Source organism: Cnephaeus nilssonii (assembly GCF_951640355.1).
Source record: "Cnephaeus nilssonii genome assembly, chromosome: 18".
Classification (NCBI taxonomy): domain Eukaryota; kingdom Metazoa; phylum Chordata; class Mammalia; order Chiroptera; family Vespertilionidae; genus Cnephaeus; species Cnephaeus nilssonii.
Genome location: NC_137089.1, coordinates 21,503,639 through 21,527,133, shown reverse-complemented (window position 1 = coordinate 21,527,133; position 23,495 = coordinate 21,503,639). Strand labels below are relative to the sequence as shown.

General features: G+C 37.3%; 1 protein-coding gene across 3 annotated transcripts in view; it reads left to right on the top strand.

Annotated features, from left to right (window-relative positions):
• Positions 1-23,495, top strand: part of CSMD3 (CUB and Sushi multiple domains 3) — a gene marked incomplete at both ends in the record, with an annotated part of 911,147 nt that overhangs the window by 194,253 nt on the left and 693,399 nt on the right. For all 3 annotated transcript variants that reach the window (XM_079795927.1, XM_079795926.1, XM_079795925.1), the window contains one exon: positions 10,562-10,756. In XM_079795927.1, the coding sequence (XP_079652053.1) occupies positions 10,562-10,756 (195 nt within the window). The remainder of the gene's footprint in view (positions 1-10,561; positions 10,757-23,495) is intronic.

Genomic DNA, 23,495 nt, shown 5'->3' with positions numbered 1-23,495 from the left:
TCTTTCTCTGACTGGCTTATTTTGCTTAGCATAATGCTCTCCAGTTCCATCCATGCTGTTGCAAATGGTAAGAATTCCTTCTTTTTTACCTCAGCGTAGTATTCCATTGTGTAGATGTACTACAGTTTTTCAATCCACTCATCTGCTGATGGGCACTTAGGCTGTTTCCAAATCTTAGCTATGGTGAATTGTGCTGCTATGAACATGGTGCATATGTCCTTTCTGATTGGTGTTTCTAGCTTCTTGGGATATATTCCTAGAAGTGGGATCGCAGAGTCAAATGGGAATTCCATTTTTAGTTTTTTGAGGAAACTCCATACTGTCTTCCACAGTGGCTGCACCAGTCTGCATTCCCACCAGCAGTGCAGGAGGGTTCCTTTTCCTCCACATCCTCGCCAGCACTTGTCGTTTGTTGATTTGTTGATGATAGCCATTCTGACAGGTGTGAGATGGTACCTCATTGTCATTTTGATTTGCATCTCTCAAATAATTAGTGAGTTTGAGCATGTTTTCATATGTCTCTTGGCCTTCTGTCTTCTTTCGAAAAGTATCTATTTAGGTCCATTGCCCATTTTTTGATTGGATTGTTTATCTTCCTTTTGTTAAGTTGTATGAGTTCCCTGTAAATGTTGGAGATTAAACCCTTATCGGTGATAACATTGGCAAATATGTTCTCCCATGCAGTGGGCATACTAGTATTTGAATGGCACAATATGTAATTTGACCCATACAAGCATGTCAAACTTGTAGCTCATGGACCGCATGCCTCATTATTTTGGCCCGTTTTATCCTTTGAGTTTGACATGCTTGGACCCATACAAGATCACAGGTTGCTAATGTGGTCCAGTGCTTATCATGACATTAGTTTAACTCATGATATGCCTATAGCTCTCTGATATTCTACCATTCCACTTTGTTTTGTGTCTAAACATCTACTCTTTCAAACTCTGTGTGATAATCATCTTTTCCATTAAAGAAAATCAATCAATCAATTCTTTCTTTTGCTTGTTAACAATATATAAGGCAATATGCTAAACTAGCGTTCCCGTTGCAGGAAAAATCCTGCAATAGGGTTTCCTGCTGCACTCTACCCCACCCTGCCTGCTCTCCTCCCTTGTCCCCCGCCCTGCGATCTCCGCCAGCCCCCCTGCTTTTCTAACTTCTCCGCGAGCCCGCTCTCCTTCCTTCTTCCCTGGCCCCGCCTCCGCTCCTCCCTTCTCCCCCGGCCCGCCTTCTCCACCAGCCCGCTCTCCTTCCTTCTCCCCCGGCCCTGCCTCCGCTCCTCCCTTCTCCCCTGGCCCCGCCTCCGCTCCTCCCTTCTCCCCGGCCCGCCTCTGCTCCTCCCTTCTCCCCCGGCCCCGCCTCCGCTCCTCCCTTCTCCCCGGCCCGCCTCTGCTCCTCCCTTCTCCCCCGGCCCGCCTTCTCTGCCAGCCTGCCTGTTTTTCCCTTCTCCCCCGGCCCGCCTCCGCTCCTCCCTTCTCCCCCGGCCCGCCTTCTCTGCCAGCCCGCCTGTTTTTCCCTTCTCCCCCCGGCCCCGCCTCCGCTCCTCCCTTCTCCCCGGCCCGCCTCTGCTCCTCCCTTCTCCCCCGGCCCGCCTTCTCTGCCAGCCTGCCTGTTTTTCCCTTCTCCCCCGGCCTGCCTCCGCTCCTCCCTTCTCCCCCGGCCCGCCTTCTCTGCCAGCCCGCCTGTTTTTCCCTTCTCCCCCCGGCCCCGCCTCCGCTCCTCCCTTCTCCCCGGCCCGCCTCTGCTCCTCCCTTCTCCCCCGGCCCGCCTTCTCTGCCAGCCTGCCTGTTTTTCCCTTCTCCCCCCGGCCCCGCCTCTGCTCCTCCCTTCTCCCCCGGCCCCGCCTGCTCAACTTCCTTCTCCCCCGGCCCCGCCTCTGCTCCTCCCTTCTCCCCTGGCCCCGCCTCCACTCCTCCCTTCTCCCCCGGCCCCGCCTCTGCTCCTCTCTTCTCCCCCGGCCCCGCCTCTGCTCCTCCCTTCTCCCCCAGCCCCGCCTCTGCTCCTCTCTTCTCCCCCGGCCCCGCCTCTGCTCCTCCCTTCTCCCCCGGCCCCGCCTCTGCTCCTCTCTTCTCCCCCGGCCCCGCCTGCTCAACTTCCTTCTCCCCCGGCCCCGCCTCCGCTCCTCCCTTCTCCCCCGGCCCCGCCTGCTCAACTTCCTTCTCCCCCGGCCCCGCCTCCGCTCCTCCCTTCTCCCCCGGCCCCGCCCCTTCTCCCCCGGCCCCGCCTGCTCAACTTCCTTCTCCCCCGGCCCCGCCTCCGCTCCTCCCTTCTCCTCCCCCCCCCCACCCCACCCCGGCTTGCTTGCTTCTCTGCAGCTTTGCTCTGTTCTGCAGCTCTTGGCTTCTTTCTACGCTGTCGCGATATGCAAATTAGCCGCCATCTTTGTTTTGATAATTTGCATATTCGTCCTGATTGGTTGATGGGCGTGGCTTTGCTGGTGGGCGTGGCTTGGCGTAGCGAAGGTGCGGTCAATTTGCATATTTGTCTATTATTAGATTAGATTCTTGAAACACAAAGATGAATTAGAAACCCTGTTCTAAATATGGTTATTGTCTAGCAAAAAAGAAAATGTATAAAGATACAAATTTTGCCTGGCCTGGATGGCTCAGTGGTTGAGCATCGGTCTATGAACCAGGAGGTCACAGTTGGATTCCCAGTCAGGGCACATGCCCAGGTTGCAGGCTCGATCCCCAGTGGGAGCTGCTGGAGGCAGCCAAGCAATGATTTTTATCGCATCATTGATGTTTCTATCTCCCCTTCTCCTTTCCTCTCTGATATCAATAAAAAAAATTAAAAAATAAATTTCATTGTTATATATATAAATTCATATATATAAATTAAAGTCCATGGGAGCATGATAGATGAAATAACTGATTCAAAATGATCTCAGAATATTTGCTAAACAAAGTCTCCAAGAGAATTCTTAAGCAACACCATTTATATCCTATATAAATGGAATGACTCAATGCCTCAGTATCTGTAATAAAATAACATTTTGTACCACTAAAAAATATGGAAAAACGTATTACTTTGTTAAGTGCTTTGAAGTCTTAGGATGAGAGGTACTAGGTGGTTTAACTTAATGTTATGCTCTTCTAAATTATTTTAATCATCTGGGAAATAAAGCCCTGAAATTAATTTTCTGTAAGAAGTACAAACAACTTGATTTTCCTTCCCTTAGTAGATATAATTTTACAATGTTTTAAAGCATTGTTAATTGGTCTTAGCAGGATTATACTTCATATATTTGACTGGATAATTATTGAATTCCAAAGTCATGGTATCCCTTATCCTTTCATTCAATTTTCTAGATCAGGTTTTCTTCTTGATGTTTTGCTAAATATTTTGCCTTTCATAATTATCCATGTGCTTCTAATATATTTGGGTTTTTTGGGGGGGCCAAGTTTGTTTTAATGTGTTTACTAGTAAGTCACTCTTTCTAAATTGCTTGGTAGAGTTTTATTGAATTTCTCCAAGGAACACATGATGAAAACACTGTTTTTCTATAGTTCTTTTTATATGCCCTCTTTCAGGATTTACATTTTATTTTAAACATTTTTTTTTACATAACAAAACAAAACAAAAAACTACTGTGGACTTCTTAGTCTGTGGTACATCAAATATATCATTTTATAATCATAGTGCCTGGCATAGTGCTTGATAAATGGTATCAACTAATAGAGGAAGGAATGCATGAATTAATGACACCTATAGGAAAGCTTTGTGAATTTGGTTATACAAATCTTCTACCAGGAGTTGAGATTATCCCTTGAATTTTATATATGACTTATATAATTAACTCAGTTTTACCTTTGATTAAATTGCTATTTTTTGAATAATTTTAAAGACAACAGAATGACATAACATAGTATATTAACATTTAATAAAGACATGACTCTACATCTAGTAGATTATAACTTAATCACACCTAATTTAGATGTCTCAAATGCAAAGTTAATTATAATAATAAAGTTGCAATTTGATGAGCTAATAATACCTTCCATGTATTGAGTGCTTGCTCAGTTATAAATGAATAGTATGTATTACTTCATGTAATCATATCAACAGCTCTATTTGATATTGTCATATCTGAGTAGTATGCATATATTACTTTGGCTGCTCATTGTTTTAAAATTAATTTTGATCTATTAAAAATCATTCATATTCAATATTATTCTAGTATTAAGCTTGAAAACTCACACAATATATATCATACATAGGAAAATCTCTGCTCATGTATACTTTGGATGGATTTCAGTAATTTATTCTCTATTTTCTTCTGAAGAGCTTACAGTATCTCCCCCAAGAGAAAAAAATGACATAAATAGTTCCTCTTTCTATTCATAAGCCTATGCATTGTACATGCATTCACTGTATGAATTTGTCTTTGGTCAACCCTTATGTATTCCTCGCCCCCACCCAAAATCAGTTTCTACCCTATCATATTCATAGAACCTATACTACCTATATTGCTAAATCTAATAACTATTATAGTAGTTTGATTCTTATATTTTAAAATTTTCCATATACTTGTTAACTCTTTTTCTTATCCAGCTAATCCTTATCCTACTTCTGATCTCAATTTAAACCTTATTTCATCATGAAATTCTTTTCAGACCTCCTATTAATCAAGACTAATTGTTTTCTCAATCATATACTTCATTATAGCCTACACATTTGTTTATTTCACTTGTCAACTTATAATTACTGTTCTGTAATCAATTATTTATTGCCTTTGTCAACATCAGGTTATAAACTCCACGAGGGAAGGACCATGTGTGTCATTTGCAAATCTATATTCCCATGAGTATTGCCCATGATAGCTGCTAAATAATCATTTGTGAAAAGAACATCTGCTTTTCATGGGTAAAACATGCAATTGTAAAATGATCTGAGACTTTAAACTTGGAAACATCTAAGCTTGAGCCCCAAGTCTACCATTTATTAGTTGGGTGGCCTTCAGAAAGTTACTTAATCTACCTGAGCCTCAAGATTTCCTTTCTCTACAGTGGGGGAGTCATCTATGTTGTGTATTTTATGAGATGTAATTGGGAAAATGAATGTCTGTGTGCCAAAACAGTATAGCTCAGAGCTGACCTCAACAGTTAAATTAAGATGGTTAACTTTCTTAAATTGTAAACTCTTAGAAAGCAAAGAAGATGGTGTTGCTTTAACTTGTGCACATCACAGAGCAATGTTAATAGTAACCCTCAAGAGCTTCTAATGAATAAATTAGTCGTATTACTTACCAAGTACAGTAATTATGTTTCTGTTTAACTAATATTGACAAGTGTCACTCAACTATAACCTCTGTATAACACAATTGGATTTTTTGTTTTTCTTAAATCTTTTCCAAGTAATTTTTTTGATGCATCAACAATACTTTACCCTTTAGAATAGTTTATGTTGCCAGAATGCCTTCATATTATTTGCTGATAATTGCAATAACTCTGAGGAGACAGAATATATAAAATATACATCTTTTCATAAAAAACACACACATGAGTTTTAATTACTCAATCATTTGCTATGGATAGAGAAGTAAACTTACATAGAGGGTCTCTGACATTTTCAGAGAAGTGTTTTGAAGGTAAAATCTTCAGATATGTTTTCCAGTAATCTTCTCAATTCACTAAACTGTCTACTCTAAGTATTTCTCTTTTATCTACAAACTTTATCTCATGAGATAGATTCCAAGAATTAATTCAAATTAGATTGCAGTACATGGGGAGATTCTTTTATATATTTACTAGAGGCCCAGTGCACGAAATTCGTGCATGGCGGGGGGTCCCTCAGCCCAACCTGCACCATTTCCAATCCGGGAGCCCTCAGGGGATGTCCTGATGGTTTAGGCCTGCTCCATCCAGGCTGCAGTCTGGCCTCCCTCTGCAGGAGGCGACCGGGCTGATCAGGGGAAGGTGCCGCCTCCATCACCCAGCTGCTGCTGCCACTGCCGGCTGCTGCAGCTGCCAAGGTGTTTTAATCAACGCGGACTCTAATCTCTTCACCACAAATAAATGTCTGTTCTGCTCTGTAAAAGTACATGATTTTCTAACCACTCTGCTATACATCTGCAACTAATGAAGAATAATAATGAATGTAAACCAATTGAAAAATTAAATAAGAGTTTGAATTTCAGGAGAAAAGGAAGACATACTCTACCATATGCAGTAAAGCAGATTATAAACCAATTATTAATATGCATGTTCTTGCCCTACCCAGTTGCTCAATGGTTAGAGCATTGGTCCATTGACTGAAGGGTGGAGGGCTATATTCCTGTCAAGGGCACATACTTTGCTTGTGGGCTCAATCCCTGGCCCCCGTTGGGGTGCGTGAGGGAGGCAACAGATCAATGTGTCTCTCTCATCTCTCTCTCCCTGTCTCTGTCTCTCTCTCCCTCTTCTTCCTTCCTTCTATTCTCTCTAAAAGTCAATGGAGAAAATACCCTCCAGTGAGAATTAACAAAAAACAACAACAAAAAAGCATGTTATTTATAATAATTAGTGATTTTAACTGTTATAAAATCATTATTAAGGGAAATAGAAATTTAAGATTTCTCATAGAATCCATCAAATGTACATGCAAGATAAGCACATTGTGCTTGCCATATCAATTCATTTCTGAAGAAAATAATTACATCTAAAAGCACAATTGTCAAATAGACTATTTTCTTCTTTCATCAAAGATATCACTAATATATTGATCAAAGGTTTCGATATAATCATAGAATCTGACAAATTATATCTGATAGTCATTCCTTAAGCAAGGATTAAAGTGGGGTTGAATGTGATTGGGGGGAGGAGGAGTACCTAAAGTTACTTTCACCATATTGTTGCTGAGCATTGGATCTATTTTTTAATGCAATAATCTATCTATATATAAAGAGGTAATATGCAATTTGTCCAGGATGCCGTAACATCACGACCACTCAGGAGGAGGCTGTGCACGCAGGTGGGTGGGAGGGGACTGCATGTGCGGTGAGGCAAGCCAAGGATAGCACAGGCCCACAGAGAACAGGGCCTGCCAGCCGGGGCATGCCGGCAGTCCTGCCTCTGCGCGTGAGCTGCAGAGGAAACACCTTTTCTGACCGCTCGTTGGCTAAGCTCCCTGTACACCACTCTCAGTGTTCTTGGTAACTTGGGTAATAAGAATCCAAGAAGGTGATCTAGGGTTTTTCCACCTCATTCCTGGAGGAAAAAACCAAGGTCTGCTGCTGGAGGGGCTAAGAAATGTCATATCCTGCCCTAGCCAGTTTGCCTCAGTGGATAGAGCCTCATCCTGCTGACTGCAGGGTCCAGGTTCAATTCTGGTCAAGGGCATGTACCTAGGTTGCAGGCTCCTCCTTGGCTGGGGCCCAGGTCAGGGCGCTTGTAGGAGCCAACCAATCGAAGTGTCCCTCTCACATTGATGTTTCTCTCTGTCTTTCCCTCTCTCTTCTACGCTCTCTAAAGATCAATGGAAAAATATCCTCAGGTGAGGATAAAAAAAGAAAAGAAAGAGAGAGAGAGAGAGAGAGAGAGAGAGAGAGAGAGAGAGAGAGAGAGAGAAAGGAAGAAAGAAATGGCATATCCAATGAAAGAGATACCATGAAAATGCCTAAAGAAAGTTTATAGCACACCCTTCCTGGCACTGCATGTTAAAATGGACATGGAGAGCTTAGAGAGATATCCAAAATTAAAGGGTTGGAAGAATATTAAAAATAGAATCCATGAACAATGGATATGGAATTGGAATATATTAATCTTGAGTGTGGAGCATCTTAACTGTCTTCATGGGTTACTCAGTTTACCGAGGATGATGGTAGTTGTTCTTACTTATGAAGGCCAAAAACAAGGGCAATCAAAAGCAGTAATTACCTGAAGGTGAGAACCAGATATGTTTTTTGAGTTATTTATTTTAGTTTCTTTTGAAACAGCCTAAATATTCTTATCTGTCTATTGGTTTAGAAATAATTCAGCCACAGGCAGATTAGGGCAATTTATTAAGATTTCAACCAGTTTATTATTCATTCATTGACTCAATTCATTTGTGTTCCATTTTTGCTTTAGGTACTTAGTTGTGGGTAATGTTTATTTGTTCATTTAAGTCAAAGTTAAATATGAGTATAACAGCTATTTAGAGCTTTCCTCTTTCTCTTTTCTTTTATTCCTCCACCTAACTGCTTCTTCTGAAATAATTTGGAATCTGATTTTCCTTCTAAATATATAACTTTTTGATAATTGAAGTACTCTTTAGAGGGTGAGAAGGAAAAAACTTTATGGATTCTAAGGCCACAAATAGTATTTTCATTAAAAGTATTTCCTTTGTTAATGCTATATTCAAGGGATTGAATTGTTATTCAGTTTGTCAAAAATGATTATGACTTCATCATTTCCTGCAGCAAATATTTATTAATCAAGTGAATTTTCCAAAAAATAACTCAAAATTAACTATTCATTTTAAATTTATTTTGTACAGAATTGCTAAAAATTCACAGAAAAGAAATATGTTTTAAATTTCACTGAAAATTAACTTATAGCATATGCCTGGAAAAAATAGTAAGGTGGAATATTAAAGATGATTAAACTTGGTTACCAGTATTTAAAATATTAATTTATGATGTATCATTACATGCTAAGGAAGCTTAAGGTAATTGCCTATTATTTATAAAAACATTGATATTTAATTTCATTAGTTATATTCTTTTTTAGGTTTGAATCTAAAAAATAAACATGCCTAAAAGAACTAAAAGCCTATTGTGGGTAAAAATTCAAAATTCCAGTTCTGTATGCATTTCTTATCCATAAATGACCATTGCTTTTGTAACTTCATATTATGAATTTTTTTTTTAATTTTGATGTTTATTTAATACTGTTATTGATATTTTTAATATTACAGTGGTTTATAATTATTTTGTTTTAAAATAAAATGATATGCCCTGGCCGGTTTGGCTCAGTGGATAGAACGTCGGCCTGTGAACTGAAGGGTCCCGGGTTCGATTCTGGTCAAGGGAATGTACCTTGGTTGCGGGCACATCCCCAGTGGGGGGTTTGCAGGAGGCAGCTGATCGATGTTTCTATCTCATCGATGTTTCTAGCTCTCCCTCCCTGAAAAAAAATTAATAAAATATATTAAAAAAAAATAAAATGATAGCCCTAGCTGGTTTGGCTTAGTGGATAGAGTGTCGGCCTGTGGACTAAAGGGTCCCAGGTTTGATTCTGGCCAAGGACACATGCTGGGGTTGTAGACTTGATCCCCCCAGTAGGGGACGTGCAGGAGGCAGCCAATCAATGTTCTCTCTCATCATTGATATTTCTATCTCTCTATCCCCTTTTCCTTCCTCTCTGGAATCAATAAAAATATATTAAAAATACAAATATCTTAAAATGAAATGATATTGCATGGAATTTACTAACTGCACAAATGGGATGAATATAAAAAATGTAAAGATACTTCATTTTTGCCTTGCAATGTCCTTTTTAGCTTTTTATTTTGCAGTAATTACATATTTTCAGGTAATTTATGAAAACAGTACAGAATTTTCATATATTTTTTATCCAGCTTCCCTTAATATTAATTACATACCTAATCATAGCATGATTGTCCAAACTAAGTTTCTGGTAGGAACTTAACATTTGAATAAAACCAGTAGCTAGACTTTAGGCTTTACTCAAATTGGAATACTTTTTAGTATTCCTATTGATTATTACTTATAGAATAAAAGTACTATAATTTTATAAATTAGAAAATTTAGAAAATAATATAAGGAAAAAAATTTCTCTAACTTAATTAAGCTCTATAAATTCTTCTATTTCTATAAATTTCTCTCCATTACTTTATTTTTAAAGTGAAATTATATTTTTGTCTGAAGTGAATATTACTTTAAATATTTCATATTTGTATGCTCATATATTTTAATCATAAACTAATAAGATCTGACAATAGGAAAAGTATTCTGATATATTGGGCATTTTCCAGATATTTTGCATATTGATCTAATTAAGACTTCACAATTTTATATACTTATTACAATTCTTATTATATATCCAGGTTAAACAAATAACAGAGCTGGAATTCTAGACCAATCTCTAACTTCAAAGATGTGTTCATTTTTACTGCACTATATTTTCAAGTGAAAAAAATTTTCCATCCATATGTGTATTTTTTTCAGATGAATGCTCATGGTTTAGGCTTAAGTACAAGTATCAGAGTAAGGAGAGATATTAATGTTACTTGATTTGTTTATTACTATGTTAGTAAAATGTATCTTTAAAGAAGCGAAGCAAATGGTATTAATTTGTTTTAATTATATGTACAATATGAGTAATACTGATTTTAGCATTACTACAAAGATTAAACAATATAAAATATCTAAATTTTTTCAGCACAAAAAATGACATTTGTTCAATAAAATTTGGTTCCCTTACCAATTTTCTCTGTTCCCTTTATTCAAATGAAATACTTTTTGTGTGACTCCTCTTAAAAGCATAGGATACATCTTGATCTACATTTTACAAATCTAAAACATTGAAATATGTATTAAAATAACTGTAAACTCTCCTTTCCCTGTCTTCTACAGAATTACAGAGTAGCTCTTGTGGAAACCCAGGAGTCCCACCCAAAGGAGTATTATATGGTACAAGGTTCGACGTTGGGGACAAGATCCGCTACAGCTGTGTAACTGGATATATCCTGGATGGCCACCCTCAACTCACGTGTATAGCCAATACAGTGAATACAGCCTCATGGGATTTTCCTGTACCCATCTGCAGAGGTAAGGAGAAATGGAGAAATACAATGTTAATTTTTATGCTGATTGAATATTTGACACAATAAAATCATTTTGAAAGAGTTGCAGTCAGAGAGTATATTTGTAAAACATGATTGGCCTTTGGTAATTGTTTCTTTTATAATATTTGAAGCTTAAAATTATATATACATATCATATACTACATGACAAGTTTAGAAAAAAATGCTTGCTAAGGAAATACTTTATTTTTAAAATGGGACAGTAAATACATTTATATTTATGTACATATTTCTGCATACATTGTGTGTAAGTGTCTTCATATTTATATTAGAAAAATATGGAGTTCATGATGTTTAGAAATATAATTAGACTGTCAAGTCACGTGTGTTTTTTTTAATTTTGAAATATTGACTGGATTTGTGAATCTTTTAAAGATTTCTGGTAGATAACTTAGCATAGGGAATTATGAAATTAAGAATGCTGTATAGTTACTTATCAATACTGATTAACATGATTTGTATTATAGGGAAAACACAATCCTACATAATAAAAGGGTAATATGTAAATTACCATCACTCCGCTACGCCCACGATTGGGCCAGTGGGAGGCGCAGGGGGCGGGAGTTGGGGTGGCCGGGGTGGCCGATTGGGCCGGCGGGACGCTGAGCTCGTGTCACCAGCGGCGGCACAGAAGGGGCCTCTGGGGCAGCGAGCCCACGTCCTGCTGCGGACCATCAAAAGCGGGGAGTGAAAGCGAGGGAGCTGGCTGTCTGTCTGCTCCGGCACCAGGCCTTTTGAAAGCCTCTGCCACGCTGGAGGCTTTCGAAAGGCCTGGTGCACCAGCAGACAGACACCCAGTTCCCCCGTGATCGAAAGCGGGGAGCTGTGTGTCCGCTCCAGCACCAGCGGACCCCCTGCCATCAAAAGCGGGGAGCAGGCTGCTAGCAGTGTCCGCGGAGCATGCTAGGCTTTGCGGGGCAGTGGATATGGCCTGGATGGCAGGTTAGGCCTAGGGGACCCTACACGTGCATGATTTAATCATGCACTGGGCCTCTAGTAATATAATAATACTAGAGGCCTGGTGCTCAGGTAGGGTAACTAGGCCTAGCTGGCCATCAGGGCTGATCAGGGCTTTCCTTCCCCAGCTGCTGGCTGCCAGCCAGAGCCTTCCTTCATTCTGTGTCGCCCCCTGGTGGTCACCACACGTCATAGCAAGCAGTTGAACTCCCGAGGGGACAGTTTATATATTAGCCTTTTATTATATAGGATGGACAAAGGTTCAAAGTACAGAGACTAGAGGATAGAACAAGTTCAACATTAGCTGAATTCATGGATGAATTGTGCCCACAGAAATACTGGGCACAATACTGTTTTCTCTCTGGGCTTCATATTTTCTAACAAAAGAGTATCTCATTTAGCTTTTGACAAGCTTTTGTAATTCCTCTATAGATGGGATGTAGGAATGTTCAATTCCTCATCTAAATTACTTTGTAGTTTACTCTTAAACATGTCACCACAAATGCATGCAAGAGAAACCCTTGGAAATCAGACACAGCTAACTTCTTATCCCAGCTCTGACCTTTACCATGTGAGTTATATCAGGCAAATCGTCAACTCTGTGAGCGTTATCTCAGATTTATCTCTTTTAACCAGTGAGAGAAAACAACAATCACCACCTGTTCATTTGTTGTGAGGATTAAATAAGATACCTATACCTGCCTCTTAGAAAAATATCTGCCGTGAATGACATTCTTTCCATGTTAGCTTCCTTTAATGCTGCTGCTACTAATAGTAATGCTACCACTGCTACTGTTACACTGTTAACTACTGCTATTTCTGCTGCTGGTGATATTTCTATGACTACTATTAGCTACCATTTATTTGTGCACTTATAGTGTACTAAGATATTAGAAGCATAATCACTTTTCAATTTCACAATAGGAAACCGAGGTTCAAGGTTGCTCAGTAAATGTCAAAAACTATGAAGAGTATGAGATTTTCCTTCACTTGCAAGTTAACAAGTTTGTCTGCCACAGTTACTTGAATGGTCATAGAAGGCACAAGGCTTTTGGGTCAGAAACAAAGGAAGTTCATTATTCATTAGGTGTTAGGACCTAATGTATCACCATTTGTGTCAGCTCTGCAAGCCAGATGCTCATAGAATGAGAGGAAGGATGTGCGATGTTTCCATATGCAGTTGGTGGCATTATCAGAGAGGAATCATGAACTTAGGGAAATGGAATCCTTTGCAGTGGGCACACCTGCCCTTTGCTCTGGAGAGAGGCCTTACCTCTGTCTCTCAAGCTTGTAAGCTAACTTGCCCTTCCGTCTGGTGGGAGACACTATTTTTTCTTTGCGTCTATTTGCTACACAAACGTCTCTGAAAAGGCAGCCTGGTACAAAGATGTGCAGAACTGTTAGAGTCCAGGGGAGAAATGTCTGCCACCGGTAAATTGGGTATGATGGCGATGTCAGATTTGAACCCATTCTGTCTGGTGTCAAAGCCTGAGCTTGCTACCACTTTGGCACTTCACCAAAATAATTAGCAGCTCTCTTCAAAAGAATTTTATTATGAGAGGAAATGGTGCTGTATATAGGAATCAGCCAAAAGACATATATTCAAGTTTTTAAAAGTGTAAAACTCCCTTTATCAAAAGAACTTAAGGTAGTTAAAACCAGGAAACATTTGTACTAGTAAGCTGTTTGAATGGAGTAGTTTCAGTTCTATCTGAAAATTAAATTTTGTTGTGGGGCTTCTTCTCTATCTCAGTTTAGAGCCTGTTTAATAAGAAAGATGAGTCTAAATACTAATTCTGTCACATATTGACTAGGGCCTTTGAGCAAAAATTATTGTTATTTTGGATATTATTTCTTTAGCTGTAATAAGATGAACCGATAGAAATACCAAAATCACACTACCGTTAGAGTTTAATATGATAGTGTAGGTAAAGGGCCAGGTACATACTAAGTTATTATTTATGCTCACTCTATCTTTCTAATTTTCTTTAGCACTTGTCATCTCCTTCTGAGAGACAGGAATTATGCCAACAAAAACTGCATGAAAATCCATTATTCTTGTATCCGCGTCTAAACCTAAAACAACGTTTCAGTCCTAGTTATTGTTGATATTGTGTTTGATTTTGCCATATACTCAGCTTCCCTACCCATCACCCTCAAGTACCTTCAGAATTACTTCCTTTGACTCTTTAACTTCCATTCTAACCTCTATGGTTAAAAAAAAAATCTAAAATAAATAAAATAAAGTGGCTCCTACTGTTATTGAAAATTCTGCCACTTCAACTTCATCTGTCCAATTTGCATTTTCTTCTCCTTAGCGGCAATACTAATGAATACATTTACTCATTGAAGTATATTTATTAAGGACCTACGATGTGCAAAGCATTATTTCTTGTACCGAGGATCAAAACATGATTCAGAAACAAGTTTTGCCTTTAAAAACCAAATTCTAGTGTGGCTGATCATAATGTAATCATATAATTAAAAAAATATATGATAATTGCTTTAATATCAGAATGTGTAGTGTGTTAGGCACCTTGATAAGGAAAATCATAGATTCTCTCAGTTGAGTGGAAGGAAATTTGGTTAGGGACAATGTTTTAAGAGAAGCTCACAGAGAGGTCTTGCTGAAAACACAAACTATATAGAACAAGGACATTTTCAATGAAGCCATCATTTTCCTTTTTAACCTCAAAATAGTTCTCAGTGTTAGTAATATTCACTGACTAAGATAGAATATATAAAGTGCCACTTAATAAAGCACATGATCTAATTTTTTAAGGAGCAGTTTATCTCCCACTAACCATTTTTAAAAATGAAAACTGAAACAGTAGAGGAATAGTGTATTTTGATTTTGTGTAGTTGTCATTCATTATGAAAGAAACGATGGGAGACTGTTTAGTCCATGGCTTCCCTCCTCTGTTCTTTGCCATTTGGTAGTATGCAGATTCTTTGCTTTATAATCTCACAGGGGGCTGATAACCCTGTAATGCTATCCTTATTGCTCTCCCTAGAGTTTACATAGAGTCTCTCCTTGATGAAACTCTTGTCTTTCAGGGAGTTCTTTGGATGCTTCCTAACAATGATAGTTTAATTAAGAAAAATGAATGCCACATCCACCTAGAGGGTATGGTGCAAGGGCTTTTGTGTTCATTCTTAGGCAAGATGAATTTCATCAACACCATCTGCTATTATTGGTAAAAGGCAGCTAACTGCCTGATGCTGGGCTAAAGAATATTCGATAAAAAGTGAAACCGAATCCTGTGCTCTCAGTCTGGAATGAAAATACCAGGCACACGTGCCTTTTCTGTATCCCTCCTTCAATAGACATTTGCATGACACGGACTGCCACTGAGCTTTGATGTGGCCTCAGAGTCCTCTTCATTCCATTGCTCCCAACATTGTTGACTGAATAAGAACAGTTGGCAGACAATGTAAAATGAATATGCTCTTCCTAGGTTAAACAGTCTAAAATTCATAATGTTATTTGTATTAAGAATGGCATTTGATATACACATCTCAGAGCAAACTGATAAAGGTGCATGTAAAAGTTACACATAAATTATAGTATTATCAATGCAACTAAATTTGGGTGTACACACACACACACACACACACATCACGCTATTTGATTGGAAGAATTAATATTTTAAGATTTAAGGAGTCAATCATAGACAATTTAAGGTTGTATTAGGATGATTTTAGATAAATTAGAAAAAATATTCGAAAGGTATTATATTTCCTTGGATGATTTGATAACTTTATAGTTAAAAGTAAAGATTTTGGGTTCTATGTAAGGTTTTGCGATAGCACAAATTATTGAAGTGTATAATGTAAAATACTGACATTTATTGTGATCTGACAGGTGAGATGCTGATGGGGGAAGGCTTGGATGTTAGTGATGTAGATGTCATAGTCAACTGGTGCCATCTAAAGAAAATGTTTGACAGTACAGATAAGCAAAAGGGCTAATAAGTGAACTGTTGTCTCTGACAAAGCAAAAGGAATTGCAGTTATGTAAATTAGCAGTGAAGAGTGAAAGGGTCTTCTATGTTTTATTCTTGGGAATAAGTCTGCCTTCTACTGCAACATGATAAAGAAAATAGCTAATGGAAAAAATAGCAGCAGCTTGTATAGTCAAAACATAATATTATTCTCCTACTTTAAATCTCTATCAGTGATTCAGGATCAAAGCATGATACCGAAACATGGAATTGGGATGAGCAGTTAAAGGCAATAGTGGGAAAGGGGAAAGAGGGGGGAGGTTTAGCCAGATGTTCTCTATATGAAAATTATACTGAAAGTCCCCCAAAGAAGTACTGACTTCTAATCAAAGGTTAAAGGCAAAACAAATAAACAATCAGAAGACCTAGCAAAGTATGTTAAAAAAAAGTAAACTTTATAAAAAATTATTGATTAAACTGATGTAAGGGGCTGGTGAAAAGATGTTCACTGTGTTTATGTGTTCCCATGCTTAGGTCTCTGAAAACCATCTCAAAAGGCATTAGAAAACAGAAAATGCCATTTATTCTGTGTATATGTACTGACCACACTCTTATGCATGTATAAATGCTGAGATTTGATATTCACAGATATGATATTACATTAATAATAGATCTGGTTATTGATAAAAGCCTAGTAAAAATAATGAAAAATGAAGAAAACTGGAAACTGTGTTTTTGAATTGAAAACCCAAACACATAAATAAGTGTCATGTTCGGTTCATTCCCTTATAGTGATTAAACATTAATAAGCTGCAAAGTAAAAAATGAAACTCTTTTCTATTGTGAGATTTTCTATACTAGACCAAACTTTACTTTTTTGAAAATATATTTTTATTGATTTCAGAGAGGAAGGGAGGAGAGAGAGATCAGTGAGGAGAGAGAATCATCGATCAGCTGCCTCCTGCATTCCCCCCACTGGGGATCGAGCCCGCAACACAGGCGTGTGCCCTTGACCGGAATCGAACCCAGGACCCCTCAGTCCGCAGGCCGACGCTCTATCCACTGAGCCAAACTAGCCAGGGCAAACTTTACTTTTTTTAAGCTAAAATCTGCAGTTTATTATTATTTTTATTTGATCAAGAGAACCTAGTAAACAGCCTTCTTTTTCCTCCTTAAATACACTCCCAAAGCAGAGGATGTTTTAGTGTAACTCCCTGAATCACAGAAAGAATAGTGTTAATGAGAAACTGATCGATGCCAAAGAAAAAATAATTCAAATTGACTGTTGAATATCAAACTGTCACGATCCAGGCCATGAATTAGGAATTCATTTTTAGAATCGGGGTTTTTGTGGTTTGATAATGTTGCTCAGAAATAATGGCAAGAGTAGTGGAGAAAGTTAAAGCCTGTGCTAAAACATTGCCAACATTTCTGAGCAACATTATTTGGGTAGAACATCTTATTTTCATTTGTCCTATCATTTCATATAAAGTGATCTGGTCTCTTTATGTGAACTGCTATAGTTGATAGTAACGAGGAAAATATTTTGTGTGTGCTTTTTAAATAAATAAGCAAGTTAAGCATGAATCCTTTGGTGATAGGGTTATATTATCACCTCAAAGACTGCCAGCAATACCTGAGTGATGTCTGGCCACAAGGAAGAATGACAAATGCCCAGGTCACCTGCTGCTTCTTCATTTCTCCCTAGAAAAATGCTGACTGTTTTATCAACAATGAGACCAAGATTCAGCTGCACTCTCATGTACCCTAACCTTGTTCTGAAAAGTCCATTTGTGTGATAAAATGATGACATTGTTTTAGTAGTAGCCAGCATGGTAGTGCAAAGGACACATGATTTGTACTTAGGGGCATAAGACCTGTGAGTTGATTTGTCTTCCTGCCACGTATTACCTGAGAGTGTTGTTTCTTATGTAAAAATTGAATATTTTTACCTATTTCAGGAGATTGTAAATGTTAGGGAGATTAGATTAAGTAAAATAATGTTTTAAAAAATTGCTTATATAATGCCTAGCACAAAAAAAGGTACTCAAAACATGAAAATTGGTTCTAAACAGATAAAATAGTACTTTGTAAAAATAATGTGAAAATTATAGCTATCACTGATTATGTTATATTTTGTTTAAAATATTTAAAAATATTTATTGACAGTTAAATATGTGCTTAGAGTTTTGAAATAATGGAGAGTATTTTTTAAAACAAGAGAGTAAACTCTAGAAAGAGTAGACATTAGCTTAGTAAAGGCCTTGGTTCGCTCTGTGTTTCTGCCACTGAGAAAATATAGAACTTTTATCTAGATATGTAATTTTTCAGTCTTGTTTTCTCATTGGTACAATAGGGAAATTCCTCATTATTTTATAGTATTATGATGAGGAGTATATTAGTTTATATGTGTATAAAATACATAATCTATAATATTCAACAAGTAGTAATTACTATCTTATGCTTCTTGTCTTCATTAAAACAGGTATTTGAAGTCCAACCAGCAGAGAATGGATGTTTCTAGGTTCTAGAACCATACAGTCATTGGGAATTAATTTTTCTCAGAGTTGTAATGGTTAAGTCCCACATTGGTCTAGTAAATTAGTTTGGGATCAGCAAATAATATACATGAGTACTGAAAATATATTTCCCAAGGCAAACATAGCATTTCTGAGTCATTTATTTCTGAAAGTACTAATATTTAAACTATCCTATATAATTAAAGGCTAATATGCAAATCAACCAAACGGCAGAACGACCAGTTGCTATGATGCACACTGACCACCAGGGGCAAACACTCAACACAGGAGCTGGGCTCATGGCTGGCGAGTGCAGTGGCAGTGGTGGGAGACTCTCCTGCCTCCACGACAGCGCTAAGGATGTCCGACTGACAAATAAGAATTTAAAGTATTTGTTCCAAATGAAAGATCCAGATCATCTGAAGGAAGTTTAAATTTTTTGAGGAAGCTATAACAAATAGTTTTTTTAATGTTGCTCCCAAAATAGAAATAGAGTTTTATAGACATCAAGTAATACTCATTTCTAACACATACCTACATTTTAAAACATGTAGACATAAAAAGTTATGTTATCTTGTATTCAAATGATTATGTGGGACCATGACTTAAATGAAAAATTTTGAGGCATGCTTAGCCAAAAATATATTGACAGCTTCAGAATTCCCTGTGGTGAAATAGACTGCTCAATGCATGATAAGAACCTTGAAAAGCAATCTTCTAACTTCCTGCTAGGACATAAACTCAGTGAACCACAATAATGACCATCTGGTATTCTGTTGCTCTTTGTAAAGCCACCAGTCTAAAGATAAGGAAAAATAATTTAGGATAAATGAATGGAGGAAGAGGATGGTAGTGCACCAAAGACATTGGATAATGTTATGTGACACATATTCTAATGGACTATTGCCATGTCAGAAGTCCTTATTTTTTTGTGCTAAGAAAGCACAATAATAAGAATTTTTTATAGGAATTATTCTGCAAAACACTTTACACATTTTTTTTTATTATTATTGAGCTCTTTCTCCTCTATGAAGTTTGATTGGTCACTACTAATCTAGATAAGTTATGTTAAGGGTGTGTGTGGTTGAGACATTCAATGATGAGAGATCTTCCATACAGTTAATAATAGATGACAAAATCCAGTGTTTAAACTTGTATGCCTTTAGTAACTCTAATTTTTGGTCTTTTGCTGAATGTGCTTGAAATCTAAAATTTTTCTATAGTTACTTTTCTTAAGCTTTTTTTCCAATTATGGATCTGACCCAAAAGAACAAATTATTTTCTTTTTATTATATAACTAGAAGCCCGTTGCACGAAGTTTCGTGCAATAGACTTTTCCTTCACCTGGCTGCCGGCACCAGTTTTCCGCCAGCAGCAGTTTTCCTCTGGCCACCCGCCGATCAGAGCGCCTCCCGCCAGCACGATCGGCCACCCCGAGAGGAACTCCGATCGGGAGGCGCTCCGATCGGCGGGTGGCCAGAGGAAAACTGCTGCTGGCGGAAAACTGGTGTCAGCAGCCACGCAATCGGCCACCCCGAGTTCCGCCACCAGCATCTTCCACCGGCCCCATGGGTCCTTCCGCAGCCCTTTAGGACGGCGGGAGGCGCGGGGGTCGGGGACTCGCGAGTCCCCGCCCCCCCGCTCCTACCGCCAGCCAATCGGCCACCCTGAGTCCCGCCCCCCGCGCCTCCAGCCGGCCCAATCGTGGGCGTGGTGGAGTGATGCAATTTGCATATTACCTTTTTATTATGTAGGATTATTATGTGTGTAAAACTGGCAGTAACTATCTTAAAAATGAAGTCTTGAAAAATAACTATTTTGTCTATCATTTTTGTTCTCATATTTATTTTACCAATTCCTTATGGTTTTGACCAAGCAATTTTTTCTTTATTTATTGATCCCTATATTTGAGGATACCATAGCATTCTAAATAAAATATTAAGGTCACTTATTACATATTTATATGTAACTTATAGCTAACATAAAAAATCAATTGATGCAGCATGAAAACATGATACACATAGCAAATAAGTTAAATGCAAATAGGGATATCTATGTTAAAAGAAAATAACAGAAGAATAAGATGAAACCAAGAGCAAGGTTTATACACAAGCGTAAAGTTCTGCATTTTTAGATGCTTGATAGAATCAGCATTTCATTTCGTTATAATTCATCTGGGAATATAAACATCTGAAAAATATTAGTTTATAGTCTCATAAAGTAAAAGAAAATAATTTGAGGTGGAAAAATAAACTTCTAAGCAAAATGAGAAATTCTGTATGTACTATATTACAAAAAAGAAACATTGTAATTTAATCATCTATACTCATTCTATAGAGAGTGGATACTATCTAGATTCCTATTTTATAGATATGGAAATAGAGGGACAGCAAGGTTAAGAAAATTTCCCAAGGTTAGTAAAAGGCAGAGATAGGATTTGAAATCAAGCAATTTGGCTCCAATACCATCTGTATTCTCTCTTTTTCGTTGTTTTGATTATAAAACTTTTTTTTGCATTTTTTCTTTAGTCTTAGCCTATGCAAATGTTTTAGCATTTTTGTTTTTAAAATTTATCTTTATTGTTAAAAGTATTACAGATGTCCTCCTTCCCCCCATTGGTCCCCTACCCCCTGCTCTCCTCTCCTCAGACCTTTTTTTTTCTCTTAAACATAACCAGTCAACCAACAGAAGTCTGAAATCTTAAAACAACCTATTGTCGAGTGACTGTCTTGTTTTCTACTTTATTTCAACTCAAATTTATTAAGAATGATCTTTTCTTGTTTGTATATTTTTTCTCTTCATGAAACACTTTTTCAAATTTCAAAGTATTTTAATGAATAATTATAGAGAAAGTACTTTCTAGGTTTAGGGAACAAATGTATTTAGTCATATAATGTGTATAGTCATTGAATGTTTATAGCTGTTTGTATACTTGGGGAAACTAAAAGTGAGTTTACTTTGGGTAGAGAGGAGATAATACAATTTCAACTGAGAAGATCTGTTAAAATCATCTTTTGGAGAGTTTTTAAGCCTAGAATAAAGAGCTTGCAACTTATTCTCTAGGCAGGTGTAAGCCATTAAGTATATTTGAAAGGTTTTTTTAGATAGTAAGCATGGTTTTTGGACAATATGGCAAATGCTGTTCATCTAAATGTATTCATCATAAATTAGAGACCATCAATAGTAGGCAGAAAGTTTGTCTTCCATTTTTGCATACACAAAATAAATTTGCAGAGAAATGGAGGATCATTGAGGGAAGTTTCTTTTTGCCATCTGCATCATCCCTTCATACTACTGGAACAAAATAGCATATAATGGGTAGTTTATAAACAACAGAAATTTATTTCTGACAATTCTGGAGGCTGGGAGGTCTAAGATTAAGGCACCACTATACTTCAACATATGAATTTTGGAACACCACATGCATTTAGTCTATGGCACCATCTCAAGAGTAATAATAATTAATGTTTATTAAGTCCTTACCATGTTCTAAGGATAGTTCTATGGATCATATAAGAATTATCTCATTTTACCTTTATAAAAGCTTGTCATTTAAGTAGTATGATTTTCTTATTATAAGTATCTACTGAGGCTAGTGGAGGTTAAAATCTTGCCAAAATTCATGGTGAATAGGGATTAAACCTAGTGAATTAGAACCATTTTTTGAAACATCTTTGTGAGATTCTAGAACTATTATAAATGTCCAATTAGAGTAATATTTCCTATTTATAGTACTCTGAATTTATGGAAAGACTATCCCAATTGCTTGTAAAAGGGGAGTGAATCCACCATTGCTAATTAAGACAAATTAAGATCCATTCCCTGGGATACTGTGAATGCTCAGAGGATAGAGTAAAATTCCCTTTAGCGAGAAAAATTGAGTGGCTGTTGATATCTACCTTAGTAACTAGTAAAAGTTTAGTTAGGAACATGCTGCAGTTCGCTCTGGAACATTTTATTAGAAAGACCATCCTTAGATTCCTTGTGGGACTCTCTTTCCTTCTCCATAAGTTTTAGCATCTTCCGTGCACGGTCTGTTTTGATTCAATATCTTTCCCCTGAACAAAGCATATTGTTCCTGAATTATATCGCAGATGATTACTTTAAAGATTAAAGAGAGAATTTCTTGGTAATGGTCAGAGATTATATTGTATGGCATATGGGAGTAGATTATTCAATGAGGACATTTTTATGATTCCCTTCCCCAGCAATCCCCACTAATGTCAAAGGTAAAATTCAGTTGTAGGGGGATAATTTGTGTCCATGAATCCTTCTAAAATTTAGCTAAATTTTATTTTAGCTTAACAAAGTAAATATTACAAGTTATGGTTCATTTTCCTTTGTATGTTATAGATACACAAGGTCCTGAGAAAATTAGTTTGTTTCATACAAAGACATTCTTCTACCAACTATAAAACTTAAGAATTTTTTCTAGTTTAAACTACTTTCAAAATAAAACACATGGAGTGAAAGTTAAAAATAAAGATGGAAAAGGAATAAAAATAGTAGAAAAAGAAAATGTGAAAATGATTATAACATAGCTATATGACTGAACATATTGTGTAACTTAGCCATTCTTATTTATTGGATTCAATATTTAAGAATATGTATTACTCTTCCAGTTGAATCAATGGATATCATCTAATATGCATCAATGAACCTTGCATTTTAAGCAATTTATTATTGAGGAATATGTTCAAAAACCATGCTAAGTCCTTTATGGATTAGTGTAGAAGAAAAATTTAGTAAGACTATTTCTATTACAATCATCATTGTAAACTTCCCAAATAATTTCCCAATAAAACTTGTTACCTAATTATATAAATGGATAATGGAAAGCAGTTGACTCCATAACTTTAAATAAAGTTTATTCTGTCAACTTATGTTTTCAGAAAAAATCAAGGTATTCCTCTCACCTATAGTTATTTACAAAAATGTTAATGACCACATTTATTTCACTCTCTCACATAGCTTTTTAGTGTTGTTTTTCCTGAGGACAAGTGTTTGGATTTTCATTCCATAATATTCTGACTTAGTAGCCAGATAGATTAGTGAGCAGAAGCCCCGTTTCATTTCATTTAATATATAAAAATTGGTGTATGGCTTGTATCAGACTAGGCTAGGTCACATGGCAATAACAAATAACCCCACCATCTCAGTAGCTTTGTAAATGAAGGTTGGTTTTTTTCCTCAGTCTGCCTATCAGTGGCAAGTGGACTTCGCTTACCATAGTCACTAGCTATCTCAGGATTATAGAAGCCTCTTCTCAGGACATTTCCCCATA